We start from the raw sequence: 15,730 nt of genomic DNA on the forward strand, positions 1-15,730 counted from the left end.
GCCAACACCGGCATTGAAAAATCTGAGAGAATGCCCAGGTCAGCGTCATACACCGATTGGTTCGGACAAGACTTCCTTTGACAACGGCTAGCACAAAACAACGGAACTTAAGCCTTCTGGGTAGGAGCAGTAAATTATAATTATAGTGCGCATATTTTTATACAGTTATGAACTCTCATCATCAATTGGCCAACCCTAATAATCCGACGAGAGGAAATGGGAACATTATATATTTCGGGGTTCATTTTATAGAGCATCATGGCCCTTTTGGAGAACCCTAGAGAGGTCTTCCTAACTTTTTGTGCTCGTCTCAAAAATGTTAAAAATGTCGCTTGGTCCCTTTTACATAAAAGCCGTCCATTTGATGTGGGGAAAAAGTTACCCTAACTTACGAGCTACTTAGGCCCAAAATAGAAGATAAGCTTTATAAAAATATTACATGGAATGAATTTGTTATATCAATCTTTTAGATCTGATCTATCTTAAAATTACCTAAAATTTCAGTATTTATTATTTGAATAGGTGCCAATGCTTCTGATTTACCTGGAAACCTTCCGAATTTTCCAGCCTTATTAAAAAAATCGTCCGGTCGGAAATATAAATCTTGCCGATTTTTTCGTTCTTCACAGCAAAATCCCTAAAAGTAGTGCTTGAAGATTTTACCGTTGTAGGCCCGTTGCTCTCTGCGGCGAGACTTTTTTTAATGGGGAGATCAGCTTGTATTCGCACCTCACCTCGCAGTTGCGAACCACAGAAAACGAACGTCAGCCGACCACCACTGCGGTGGGGTTCGAACACGGGACCTCGCGATGCGAGTCCGTGGGTTCGTTATAACGGGATTCGACTGTATTTATAGTCGTATTGCATTGTATTTTTGAGAGTATTATCTTCACAGTGCTGAAAGAGGGGGGGGGAACAGTCTTTTTTCTCGCTCCTCCTCTTATCTAACCTTGAACAAGGGGGACGGTGGGGTGGGGTTGCCGACTCCACCCACTGGCAGTTGATCGATTGGAGAGGGAAGACGGAAAACATATATAAGTGTAAAAACAACTTCAGAAGCCGTGGTATTTTTGGGGTGGCTGAAATTAAACGACATCAAGTGTGACGAGATATCTCGGGATTGCCGCTGAACGGGTTAAGCACCCCTGGCTTATATTAGAGTACGAATTTGAGCCCGAAACGGCCATTGCCTGTGCTGCCATGCCCTGACCAAGGATTTATATCCCCCCCCCCAACGGAAATCAAATAAACTAATCAAGCTACTGCCAGGCCGCAGCAAACAAGGCCATTACATCAATGTTATCATCAAATATGGGGAAAACGATACCGTCAAGCCATCTCAGCAAAGACGCTAAGCAAAACATGAACATAATTAATCATATCGCTGACCCCCCCCCCCCCCACACACACACACAAAATCCGTTAGCATGGAGAGTAATAACATACAAATTAATAAAGAACGAGAGGAAAATGTTTACAAGATATTATTAGAGTAGCCATTTTCCTTTCCAAGGTAAATCATCAGTGAACATTAGTCAGATGCTAACGAACAGAGTAGTAATAACCACGAACGAAGAAACAGGACATGTTTCCGCTTGGAACATAATATCAGGAGGAGTTATAGTCATCATAATAACCAGACGCAAACCACGACACAACGAGCTATTTTTAATTAAGCAATCAGCGTTCTTCTCAGCCGGCGAACACAGGAGGATTAGAGCACGTGTTATTCAGCGCGATGTCACTGACATTTGCATATTTTTTGAGAGCTGATGATGACGATGCGGTGGAACAAGTTATAAGGAGCGAAGAAAGGCGGATGGGTGAAACCATTTACACAATGTTACATGTTAATTTCCATATAATTATGCCAATAACAATCGCCCCCCCCCCGCTTAATCGGATGTCGACGACTCCAGCATACGAAGTAACCGATTATGCGTGGGGGGGGGGGGGCAATTCAATTGCAATTTTACAACGTTGTTAGTTGATTATTCAATCATTACACTCCACTCATAGTTAGAAAAATTGATGGCAGGTGGCGGCACTACACATAACAAGCATAACACAGTTCCAGATCAGATCAGTCAAGCGACCCGCGGCACAGTAAGGGACCCGCAACATATTTAGAGATCACCCATGTGATTCGCGACATGTTTTCAGGTTACAGCTCCATAGCACTTAGGACAACCGCGGGGTGGTCCCACATCAGTCAAGAGGCCGCGGCATATTCCGTGAGCACTTAAGTGGTCCGCGATGCAATTCCACATCACTTGGGGGCCTCTCAAGTATTACGTCATCATCGATGGGGGGGAGGGTTTCGATTTGTTGACTTTTGATGACGGGGGGGGGGGATTGAATAATGCTTACGTCATCAATCACCCTCTATGAAAATGTGAGTTAGGATTCAGAGGGGCAGAGCTGATGACGAAATTTTGCTGACGGGGAGGGGGGGGGGGGTCAAAAATAGCTGAAAATTTGCTTACGCAATACTTGAACGGCCCTCTTAAGGAACCAGCAACACATTTACAGATCATTAAAGTTATCCGCGGTGCTGTTTCGGACAAGTAAATCCTGGCAGCGGCAATCCCGAGACTACTCGTCAAACTTGATAAGCTTTATTTCGGTCACCCCCTCAACTATTTCGGGTTCTTTACACGCTTTCATTTCCAATGTGGCACTTATAAGGGGTCATTAAAGTATTACGTCAGCATCGAGGGAGTTTCGGATTTGCTGACTATGGGGTAGGGGGGGCTTGAAGGTTGCTTACGTCATCAACCACCCTTTTTTGAAGATATGAAATATTCTAAGATGCTGACGGGTGGGGCGGAAGGGGGGGGGTCAGTGTTTTGCTGACAGGGGAGGGGGTGGTCAAAAATGGCCGAAAATCTGCTTACGTAATACTTGAATGGCCCCTAATGCTGATCAGGAAAATTTTAAAAACCGCTTAAAGGTTAAATGTCACAATACACGTTTTTAAACTAATGAAGTGACGCGAACACTTGGCCGTAACTAGGATTTTCGCCGACCGGGGCAAAAACAATATTTTGCCAGCCCCCCACAAGTTAATTCGAAATATTTGTAATATGACGTTCATTGTTCCCACCTAAAACCACCGCTTCCTAAATTTTGCCGCCAGTTACGACCCTGGGCGTAGCACGAACTCTCTTTGAGAGCACCCTTGCAATAAACTGTTCAGATAGACCTCAGGTCTCTTATATTCCGACAGCATCACTGACGGAATCTTCGAAGATCGAGTCCGAAACCCCCCCCCCCCAGCGAACGAATCTCAACCAGTCCCCAGGGGGCGCGTATTGATATTCAACAACAACAACAACATAATTCAATCAACAAATATTCATTCGCGTAAACGCGTACATAACTCCCAGAAAACGTTTAACGGTAATAACAAATAATGATAACCCCCATAGGAAACAATGAAGACTCCAAAAGCCGTCATTCAGACAGCACACAGCCAGTTAGTTATCCCGAAAAGAACCCCCCCCCCCATCCATAGACATTTAGCACCCCTCCCCGCCCCGGGGGAGTCAATCCATCGCCCCCATTCCAGTCCTAATAGCCTCGGAAATTGATTTTTTTTGTCAGGGCCCCCCCACACACACACACGCATTCAAGACAACCGAAAATTAAGTACGCGGATGATCAGGGTGTGGCTTCGTAGGGGCCGTATAAAAATACGCTGGGAAAAATAAGTTATTGTGCGGCGTAACTGCGTATATGCCAGTGGAGAAGTTAATCACTGGCATTAAACACTTGCGGGGCAGTGGCCGAGAACTATTAGGAGTTATTCCATAAAATGATGATCCCGCGGAGCGCCTGTCCACCACTTTGGCGCTCTCTCGTCTACACTCTCTCTCTCTCGGTTTATTAAAACGTTTTCTGCCGGCTTCGGAGGAAAATGCGTTAAAGACCGGCTATTTACAAGCTTCACGTCATGTATTACAAGATGCTTTAAAAGAGGAGGCAAGAGAGCGCGCCTCCCCCCCCCTCCCCACGGTCCGCCGCTCTATATTGCTATAATTACGCTAAATAAATAGGACGAGAAATGCTATTTTCTAGCGGGTTTGCACAGTGTAATTTGCATACCGAGGCGAAATTCTCCTCCCGGGGGGGGGGGGAGACGAGACATGGCGTCAACGCCGGGCGTCACGTGATCGTCCCCCCCCCCCCCCAGGATTTTATGGACGGAAAAATCGAGGATGGAGCAGGGAATAATATGGTGCAAATAAATAAATAATGGCCGGTTATAAATAATGCATTTTAGGCTACACCACTGATCGCGTGGTGGAACATCCCGGCTTATGAGAGGGTCTTTAAAAATAATCCCCCCCCCCCTTTGGAAAGGTTCTGTGGTCATGCAAAAATGATTATCGAATTATAATGATGTTGCCATTCACACGAGTCCTTTATTCTCATTCGCGACCGCTTTAATTTGTTAATGAAGTGAAAAATACAGGGTGAATTCGTATACGGATGTGACCAACTTCAAGGTGATAGAGCAAGGTGGGGCGCGGTAGCCCAGGTCGATAAGATGCTCGCCTAAAGCACCAGAGGCTGTTTAGACGTGTCGCGAGTTCGATCAGAACCCCCGTAGAGATAGATCTATCTCTAGAAGGTGCTGGTCCGATACCTGGTTCGCCCTTGTCAGGAAAATGTCCTGACGCAGGGGTGTAAAAAAAGGCGACATGACCGCGGGAAAAAATTGTTACCGCAGGGAGCCTACATCAAGGGGTTAGTGCACCAACCCCTCGATGAGCATGAAAAAAAAGCCTGCCGCTATCGGCAATAAATTGTAGGCTTCAGTCTAACTAGCCCTCGTGGGCAGAAAATGACCGTGGCGCGACAAAAGTGATCAATGACAGAGCAAGGTGGACTCAATCTTCCTTTAGTAGAGTGCGGACCCTCCTTCATTGGTATTAAAACGTGTTGTGGGTCACTTAAGTTGCCCGGAACACTGTGTGACCTGCAGTGTGTGTGAACAAGTGATCTGCAGGTGTGCCGCGGATCATTTAAGTGATCTACTACTTCGTCAAACGCTGGCCATATCGCAATTTACTGCCATTAATGAGATGGGTTGGAAATGAAGGCGCCGTCTATCGGTGGTCGTCTCAAGCTTTTTTTGTTAGGGAAAAAATCTTGACTATATCCTCCCTCGGATTCGAACCCGGGACCGTAACAGCAACCTTCACGGTGGCAGACAAGCACCTTACCACCACGCCACTCGGGCGTATATTTGAGTGATCTGGAAATATACCGCGAGCTATTTGAGTAATCTGGACACACCGAGGCACGGCCCGGTGCAAAAAAAAAAAAAAAAAAAAAAAAATTTGCGGTTCCTCTGAACAGGAGTTTTCTAATACTCCAGGGTGTCCATGGGTACTCTAGCAGCACCTCCTAGAGATAGAAGGCCTCTGCACGCTGCTCGTGACGCCAGCAAGTAGTCCATTTTCCCTCAGAATATTCAGAGAAAAAAATTCCCTGCTAGTGCCAGTATCATTGTTGTGCGGAAAAGAAATGATCGTTCTCAGAATTGGCGATTTCCATGCCCCACATCCAATCACTACGCGGTATTTGTGAGCCAATCAGGAAGATTCTACGCCGAAATAAGAAACGAAATAGGATGCTGTGGTTCAAAATGTGGCAAACTTGATCGGTAGTCTTAATGACGTCACAGATGAGCTTGGCAACCCGTGCGGAGGCCCTCTATCTCTAGGAGGTGCTGACTCTGGTGCCCGCCAGGTTCACACTGGTGCCCGAACGACTGTAAAACTACTTCGTGGTGATAAAAAATGCCATTTGGCAATAAATATGGACAAAAGTGTCCGCTTCCCAGTAAAAATATTGTGAGTGCGCCCCCAGGCACTTGAAGGTTTAGGGCTCTCAAAGTTAGAAAACGAATTATCTACCCAAGCTCTCAACATTGGAGGACTCGTGGCCAGAATTTTAAGCTATTGTTTTGTTAAGAATTTCAAATCAAAATGTAATCAAAACATTTTTATCCCCCTTTTGCGGCCGCACCTACCTTAGTCCAGCCCTGGGCGCGGGTATTTCGACCAATGTGAAACTGTACCGTGTAAGTGATTCGGAACTACGTCGCAGGTCATTCAAGTGATATGTAAATGTTCCTCACGCGTTAGGATGGAGCCGGGGTTACTTTTTCCCATTCATAAATAAACGGAATGGGTCCAGCAATACTCAATGCTTGATTTTCTAATGAATAGGCGCCTCGTTAAAAAGCACTCGCCCGCAAAGAGAAATCCAGCATAAAAAAATTGGTTCTGCTTTATTTCCTAAATCCAAAAAACAGTTGCTGTTCTTGTTGATATAATGGAGCCATCTGTTGCAAACATCTGGGAGTGGCGTTGCCACGCGTGCGAGCGAATGCATCCTCCTCATTTCGAAGTTTCTGAATTCGGTAACCGTTTATAGCAGTGATTCCATGAGTTTTGTTTTGTTTTGCGGAGCCTTAGTGGATCCGCAGCACTCCAGTCTAAAAAGGAACCGGCTGTCATCCAAATCAATGTGAAACAAAACAGGACTAAGCTTGTCTAGTCGTGCCTAACCGGTGTGCGCCAACAATAACATTGAGCGTAAGTAAGTCTTTTTTTTTTTTTTTCAAACCGAGCACAACTCAGGTCTATCGCCATAGGCAATTTACTACCTAGTGAGTTGTGCCGGAAGTGTAAGTGCGTGTACCTAACAGTCTGAGTGCGTATCTAGTGTTGTGTATGATTTTTCAGTGCTGCCATCTATACCTCAGAAGTGAAGTGAGTGATGTGTAGTGACTGAATATTTGTACTGTTTGTAGGACTGTTGCTCTCTGTGGCGAGACTTTTTAACGGGGAGATCGGCTCGCATTTGCGCCTTGAAGTTGGGAACCACAGAAAACCAACTTCAGCCGACCACCACTGTGGTGACGGTGGGGCTCGAACCCGGGTACCCCGCGATGCGAGTCCGTCATTATGACCACTCGACCACCACAGCGGCCCGTAAGTAAGTCTTGTGAGACTTGCTACCTCAAGATCGGTTTTACACCAGCAGAACTCTACACAATTCCGCAGCGCCAAAAAACAGGTTTTCGTGGCGTGGCTACGCAAAATCGACAATTTAAATCGCCCGCGCCGTGCTACTCACATCACAAAACCGGTTTTTGCACTGGGTAACTATGCAGAGTTTTGCTGGTGCGGTTCCGGATTTAGTGCCGAGCTATAATATCCCAGCCAGAAGTGAGCAAAAATCATTCAGCTAGGGGGGCCGTTCAAGTATAACGTATGCAAATTTTTAGCCATTTTTGACCTCCCCCCCCCCCCGTCAGCAAAATTTCGTCATCAGCTCTGCCCCTCTGAATCCTAACTCATATTTTCATAAAGGGTGGTTGATGACGTAAGCATTATCCAAACCCCCCTCCCCCCTTGTCATAAAAAAACGGCAAATCGGAAACCCTCCTTCCCCATCGATGATGTAATACTTGAATGACCCCTAGCATACAACCGACATTCATAATTAACTAAAGTAGGGCATAAATGCCATGTGCAAATACTACATTCAGAGGACACGTAACATTCTCCTACACGTAGCGTGAATTTTCCCCCCTCCCCAACAGACACCCATTCTTCAAAAAGGGGGCGAAATTGCAACGGCTCTTTTTGGCAAGATTTATTTTTCCGAACAACACCTTCAACCACACAAAAGAAATTCAAATTCAAAATGACACTATAAGAATGATGACAACGTATGGGGAGGAATGAAATGACATGAGGGCAGGAAACCTACTGGATAGAGTGGAAAAGGGAGCAGGTGGGTGGCGGGGGTGGGGGGGGGATTCACGCCTACACACGATATTCACCAGGAGACACACAGAAACAGAATAGTTGAGACAAAACAAATTTCTTTCACCGTTATTTAAATTCCACGCTGGAAGTTTTGTAGTGACACTAGAACTTGAACTTTACTTGTCAAGGAAAATTGCTTAAATTTGCATAGCAATCAAGAGGCGCTTTCTACTGGCGGGGGAGCGAGGGGGGGGGGTCGAAGGGTTGGAGGCAGAACGCGTCTCAACACCACGGAGGTGGGTTCGGGGGGGGGGGGGGAGGGGGAAAAAAGGGGCGCGGGTCCCGCATTTTGGGCATAAAACGGTGGCGTGAACAGATAAGAAGCACAGAGGCTATAGCAAACCAGCAATTTGAAGACAGGAACAAATGACATGCACCTTTTTCCCCCTTTCCTCTCAACAAACACATTTTCCCGTACACCCCAAAATGGCACTCGTGGAATCGAGTAAAAAAAAAAAGGGAAGCGGAGGAAACGGCGAAAATGATTTCAACGATCGTGACGTGAAAACTAATTGCTCGCACTCGCGTGGCCTAATCAAGGCTCTTAACAACAGCCATTACTGTTGAAGAGAAAACGGCCCCCACTAAGAGCACATAAAACGTAAAACCTCCGGTTGCTTTAGATAACTACTGATCTGGGAATTGCTTGGACGTTCTGGAGGAATATGCAGCGCGGAAAACACGATTTAACAAATATATATATCATCTATAGCGGGGGGAAAAAAATACCCTCTTGGTAATAATAACAGGAATCGGAAAAAATCATAAGAAAAAAACCAACCGACAGAAAATGACTTGAAAAGTTGTTAAAAAGTGGCGTTTGCCACTATACGGATCTAAGAAAATCTTTGAATTCTTCCAGAAGCCGGAGTCTAATAAAGATAGACGGGTTGGATTATATATAGTATATACAGTGAAGATGCGAATTTTGTCGCACTCGTTGAGTGTGAATCCTCTTGCTAAATTATACTGAGAAAGCAGCAAATTGGACCCGTGTGCGAAGTGGAATTTTAGGAGACGATAAGAGGACCCGACAACAATATTTTCGTGAATTCTGAGTACTTTAAGGAGATGATGAAAATGAGAATCCCTCGAGTTGTGTATAAATCATCATTTCCTGATGAATTACAGTTGTAAGGTGGGATGGAAGAGTTCACGATGTGAGAACTGGAATGGAGTGATTCTCATACTTACGCTGATAATGACAACCGTAGCTATTTTTTTTTTCAGGAGTGAGACAGCAAACGGACTCTGCTACGGAGGGCCGCTAATATCCCTCGGGGGCAAACCAGCATTTTGGCACCCCTTGTCCTGTAGAATATTCAACAACCCCGCTTCTGGTACAGCACCCTGGGCACTAGACCCGCCTGCTCCCCCTCCAAGTTGGCACCCTGCCGCTACGTACCAGTTTACTAGGAAATCCTCCGCTAATCGCTATTATACAGAACTAGCTATAATACCCGGCGTTGCCCGGGTTTTCTTCAATGAGGCTTTATGAACCACGTGATATCTCCCTCTTTCTTTGAGGGACATGCAAACCGTGTCTAAAGATAACCAATATGGCGACGTGCTGCGCTACTCATGAAATAAACAAATATAAATTTAAAGAAACATAGAAATGAATAGTCCCCTCCCCCCTTTCTTTTGATGGGTGCTAGGTATTTCGATTCCCTCCCCCTGAACTTCAAGTTATCCATCTCTGCCTGTTTCAGCTTCCAAAAATGCTTAATTAAAGCTGTGGAATTTTTTCGATGCACTTTACGGGGCCCAAAACTAATTTTAAAAACATCCTAAACTATATGAATTTATGCAAATAAATATCAAAAGACAATACGGAGACATTAATTTTCATGATTGAGAAGATATAGATAAAAAGTTGAAATCAATGTTATTGCATGGATATCAAACTCAAAAGTAGATCCGGCTAATTATTCATATTTTTAATTTTCTGGGCTTCGTATCTCCAAGTGAATTCAATATTTCAAAAATCGAGAATTCAATTTAATTTTTTAAATTATTGATGTGGCAGGGACCCCCCCCCCACACTAAATTTCTGTATTTATGCAGTTAAATCGACAATTTTAGCACTGATTTCTATGTACTATCATACATATACTAACAGGATTAAAGAAGTGACAAACCGTTGTAAAGGCATATACACGTCTGAAACGCATCGCTAGGGAACCGCGGTAACCAAAGTAAACGTTCGGAAAGTGATTGTTGAGGCCCAAAAACCATTGTTGCCGGACAGTTTTTTGCCCATTTGGGGCATTTGCCCTGGTCTGACGAAATTTTAATGTAGCCTATCGTTCAAGTCGGGTCCCATTTGGTATATATGCAAAATTTGGCGACGATCGATCTAAAATTGTAGATTTGTATAGAGAACACACACACACACACAGAAAATCAATTTTATATATATAGATTCACTGATCAATGTATAGGGGCCATTCAAGTATTACGTCAGCAGATTTTTTGCCATTTTTGACCTCCCCTCCCCGTCAGAAAAATTTCGTCAGCAGCTTAGAATATTTCATGCATCCAAAAAAGGGTGGTTGATGACGTAAGCAACCTTCAAGTCCCCCCTATTCCATAGTCATCAAAAGTCAGCGAATCCGAACCCCCCCCCCCCCGATGCTGACGTTGCTGACGTAATACTTGAATGACCCCAGATTTCGAAATTCTTAAGCCGCGTTCACACTCACTACGCTACGCGATGAAAACAAAAGATCTTACAAGGAAAGGGTAACAAGGTGTCGTCTTCAAAAAGTTTTAAGATAATTACCACTGATTCTCATTCAAATATGCACGAAAATATTAAAAAGTTCGTCGGAATTATTATGGGTCACTCAAAAAAAAAAGTAAATATTAATATTTTTTAGCCAATAGAGGCCAAGAATGAATTTAAGCATTTCACGTACAATCTTTTGGCGACAAATTTGGATCATCTCTATTTAACGAATCGGCCATAAATCTGGTAACCTGGTCCTAACCAAACCGCATGTTAGGAAAAGGAAAACAAATATAAAAGGAAAAAGTATATTATAGATAAAATTTTTTTTAGAGAGGCTACACTTCAGCGAGAAGGCGTCTCGCTGCACTGTAGTGCACAACATTGTGCGTAAAGCATTGTCAGAACGCGCATGCACGTGATTGGCGCGTGCTTTTCTGGCGACTGTTGGTTGGCGCCAACATATTTCCAGGTGACTGTTGGTTAGCGCCAACATATTTCCTGGCGACGTTTAATATAATGTAATACACTTAATTACATAATATACTTAATTCTACAAAGGTTCTTCATCCACAATTGGTACGGTGGTTAGAGCGTGAGGCGCAGATGGCAAAGGTCGTGGGTTCGAGTCCCACAATTTCGGTTGAGGGTTTTCCCTTATTACCATCTTCGTTTTTTAATGTGTGTGTGTGTGTGTGTGTGTGATCTTAAATTTATTTTTTATGTCAATAAAATGTAATTTTTTTAAACAGTTCGACAGGTTAAATGTGACTCATTTACATCACCAATCGCCACATTCATCCTGGTTGTGGTGAAAACTGAGTTGATATTTTCAGTCTGGGGCAGGGGCCCCACTTTTACCACCGGAGGAGCGTACCGAGACGGAGTTCGGCCTACAGGTCGGAAGGGGACTACTATTAATAAAGTAGTCGAAAATACGAGCGTTTGGCGATAAGTTGCCAAGCGTTACAGCCAGAGACACACTCGCGCATGCGCGTTCTGACAATGTCCAACCTGCACAACACCGCAGCGAGACACTCGTTTTCCACACTATCTTAAATTTTGTTCTCTATCGCTCCTACATGCACATGCAGTAGTAGAAAGACATCTAAAATATGCAAAATATCATTAATACTTGTAGAAGTATAGAAAGAAAAAAAGCAACTTCAGCTGATAGGGTTACTATAAAGCTGCGCGATGGCAAAGAAAGAGTAAAGAAGCGACACAGAACTTGCCGGAATTTAGTCCACTGCCGTTTGGAACGCAATATTACGTCCGCGATCGTTAAGGGGGTCCGCAACCCTGGAGTGTTAAAGCGACGTGATTCTAACAACGCGTGATCAAGTACAGCATAGACAAAGAAAGAGGGCAGGGGGGAAAGAGAAATAACAAGTTTCTAGAGAACAGAGGGAAGAAAAGTGCTTCATAGATAGCGCCAGAAGCAATGAGTAGTCAACTGCTATCATTTCTAATAATTTTTTGCGGTTTCAATAATTGCATTCCGTCGCTGATTTTTTTGTTTTCATTTGTTCCTGGTGAGAAGAATGATCTTGAATTTCCCCATAATTTTTTGAAGATGACACCAGGGGAAGCTTTCATAGGTGCCAATACACAGACTTGAAAAATCTGTAGTACGTTTACGTTACGTTTATCACGTAATGACACATTCCAACGAATAAAAGGGAAAACCCGGGGACATTTTTTCGGAATTTCAACGGGTGACGATATACATGTGTCTCTTTTCTCAAAAAGAAAGTTTTTCGCTGTCCTAATTTTCTTTGGCAGTAATTGGCCACTTTGCTTGCTTTTGGCATCATATTTGGTGACAAAAACCGATTTTTCGTACTTGAAATCCCGATTCCCCCATACTTTTTCCTGAGAAAACGGCGTCAGCCTGGAATTGTAAGGACTAAAAGAGTATTTTCACTTTAAGGATTTTCCATTCAAACAAAGCACAATTTGAGTCATCTTCGGAATTTTTTTAAGATACGAAAAATCGGAAGAATCCGATTCCCGATCGGAAGATTTTAATATTTAATAAGGCTGAAAAATCGGAAGCATTGGCACCTATGCGCTTACCTTGTTAGACCAAACTTCTAGGATCATTTCAAAAGGACACCGGGTGCCCTTTGTCCTTTAACAAGTATTATGCCCAGCGACTTCAAGTTTTTCTATTTCCCTACTTTTTCTTTTTGGCTTATTTTCGATCGCACAAAGAAATTCAATACGAACGTTCATCACTCTCTCAGCAATAGGATAAAACCAAATAAAATACCTTCGTCGGACGAAGCAAGGTACAGCAGTAGAAGCGCCGGTATACCACAGGCAGCAAGTATGGCCACGACACTCAAGCGTCGCCTTCGCATCATTCCGCAACACTAGGATGTCTTGTCTCCTCGACGTCGCTACTAACTCCCTTTCGAAGATGGCACGCACCACAGCAAACAACCTCTCGACCACATTGCTAGGGGGGAAAATAAAAACCAAATATGTAACATGAAATTTGCATTTACATAATTACGTATCTGGTAAACATGTGACCACGCAACACCACCACCGATCGGCATTATTATGAAAAATAAGAGAGCACAATCCTGCAAATAATTCTGATATAAATGATAGTAAAAACAAAAAAAACGACTGAACAAACAATTCTGGATCATTGACTTTGTTTAGGGGAGAGCTCTTCAAACAACGTGTCCGTTAAAAAAAAACACATCGTGTATCGATTCAATCATTATGAAATTTTAAAAACGCGAATATTTGCGTCACTCATTACAAGGGCGCAAACATAAGATTGTACTTAAATACGGGGCTCATTTTCTCATATTAGACATCATTCCTTGCGAAGCATCCTCACTTACGACGTGAGATGTTCAAAATTTGTTTTTGTTTGGAGTCCTGGAGGTTGTTACGGTGTTAAAAGATGGTATGAAATTGTTTTCAACATTTAAAAGCGGCTTTTGAAAGTTTTCCTGATCCGCAGAGGAGGAAATCGCTAAATTTTCTGGAAATTGCGACCTATTTTTTCAAGAATATATATTTTTTCCGATTGCGGAGATGATGAACGCTTCCACCACCACAAAATAATAATATAAATAGTAATTAAAATAATTAGGATAATCAAACTATATATAGTTTTCTCTGTTGTTTATGCTGTAGACGTAATCGTACACAACTTCGATAACATTCTTTCTCTCCCTATTTCTGTTATCAATAGGACAAGGATTTTCATGGCCTAAAAGCCGACAGAGAATACGCTTCCACACACACACACACACAAAAGTTAATTTGTGCCCTAAAGTATTTGCACATGGCATTTATGCCCTACTTTAGTTAATTATGAATGTTGGCTGTATGCTAGGGTCATTCAAGTATTACGTCATCATCTATGGGGGAGGGGGTTTCCGATTTGCTGACTTTTGATGACAAGGAGTGGGGGGGGGGTTTGGATAATGCTTACGTCATCAACCACCCTTTATGAAAACATGAGTTAGGATTCAGAGGGCCAGAGCTGATGACGAAATTTTGCTGACAGGGGGTGGGGTGGGGGCGTCAAAAATGGCTAAAAATTTGCTTACGTAATACTTTAACGGCCCCAAATGAAGCAGGTTAAGAGAGCGCTTGTGGGGGTGGGGGAGGGGGTTCAGAAAACGGCTTTGTAATATTACTTCAGAGGTCGAGTCACATAAAACTTATAGAACTTTAGGTCGAGTGGTCCAATATTCTTGAAATTTTAGGCCCCAAAAAGCACTAATACATATTAACTATCGAAGGACAATGCTCTTACGGCCGTGTTCACCAACACAGTTTAAAACTGCAATCCGCAGGTGAAAGGATTGAAGATCGAAACGGATTGGTTAAATTGAGGATTTTTTAACCGATCCGTGTCGATCGCTAATCCATTAACCTGCGATTGTAGGTTGAACCGTGTTGGTGAATACGGCCGTACTATATACACGCATATATTTTTTAAAAGTCAATCAAATCACGAAAACATTTCCAAATTTCGTCAAGTCCAAAATTTTTTTTTCAAATATTCCATTACACTATTGAGGAGTGTATTCCATTACACTCCACCCACACGAATTGAGTTACAGCACAATTTTCGGAACATCAACGCGTGTGCGTAAGAGATTCCCAACAGCGTTCCTTCAAATATTTTTCATATTTAGAGCATTAAACTCATCGATATAGATGAAAAGCGATTATGTAAAAGCAGATAACACCAATAACATGCAGGTTTTAAAAAAACACAAACACATACACTAAATCCATAAACATGAACTGAAACAGCAGTTGGGCACAAAAATAGATGGCACAAAAGCCACCGAATGATTAGCAAAACAGCATTATCCGAAAAACAGGAATCGAGCTCGTGTTTCACGATTCGTATCTCTATTGGCCAAACATAACATTCTTTTCGCAGCTGAAGCGATATGCAAATCCTGAACCGTATAATTGATCGTTTTTTGCTTTTTTTTTGTCCTGTCCTACGGCGAACACACACGTACGTAGAACGAGAGGAACTCCCATTCGTGATGCGAAATAAATGGGAAAACGGCCAAACAAATGAACTAAGTTTTTTTTCTCTTGTTGGTGGATGTGCTCAAACAAAATAACGCTCTAATAGGTCCATTTCTATTTTTCTTACTCGTCCGTTTTGAAAACGTGCAATTTTCGCACGAGGAATAATTCCAATAAAATAGAGGAACGCGTCGTAAACATAATTATGTCACTTACGGGGGAGAAAGCATACCCTCCCCCCCCCCACTCGGTCGAAGAATATGAAGCCGCTCATAATAACCGAGGATAAATCGAACCGTAATGCGTTCTCCAATGAATCAAAATAATCGGCGGAAGCAATGCGTATGAGGCCTTTTTATGTAAACCCGAAAAAGGTCTCTCCGGTAATTTCGCAAATGCAAAAACGACGGAACCATTAATTTCGAGTCCAATCAATGGAAAACGCATAGAAGAGAAATATATGGTATTGTACCGGCTTTTTATCACGGTACGACAGATTCGAAAAACAGTGCTTTTTGCTTTTTTTTTTTTCTCGCGTTATAACATACCCCTATTTTATAAATCTATGTTATCCATCTACATCAAGGGTGCTCACAACCTTTTACAGAGTGTGCGGTCA

At 43.0% G+C, this 15,730-nt stretch overlaps 1 protein-coding gene across 4 annotated transcripts in view; it reads right to left on the minus strand.

Moving 5' to 3' along the window:
* LOC149071632 (xylosyl- and glucuronyltransferase LARGE1-like) overlaps window positions 1-15,730 on the minus strand; it is a 338,538-nt gene that overhangs the window by 50,311 nt on the left and 272,497 nt on the right. For 3 of the 4 annotated variants that reach the window (XM_089247670.1, XM_089247671.1, XM_089247668.1), the window contains one exon: window positions 12,860-13,048. In XM_089247670.1, coding sequence (XP_089103796.1) covers window positions 12,860-12,953 — 94 coding nt within the window. In that variant the 5' untranslated portion in view covers window positions 12,954-13,048. Of the gene's footprint in view, window positions 1-12,859; window positions 13,049-14,851; window positions 14,966-15,730 lie in introns of those variants that run through there. The other variant, XM_089247669.1, reaches the window with a different exon arrangement.

The sequence above is a fragment of the Pholcus phalangioides genome, unplaced genomic scaffold (assembly GCF_987345545.1).
Source record: "Pholcus phalangioides strain wild (caught in Gottingen) unplaced genomic scaffold, Ppha-v1.0 ptg000018l_1, whole genome shotgun sequence".
NCBI lineage: Eukaryota > Metazoa > Arthropoda > Arachnida > Araneae > Pholcidae > Pholcus > Pholcus phalangioides.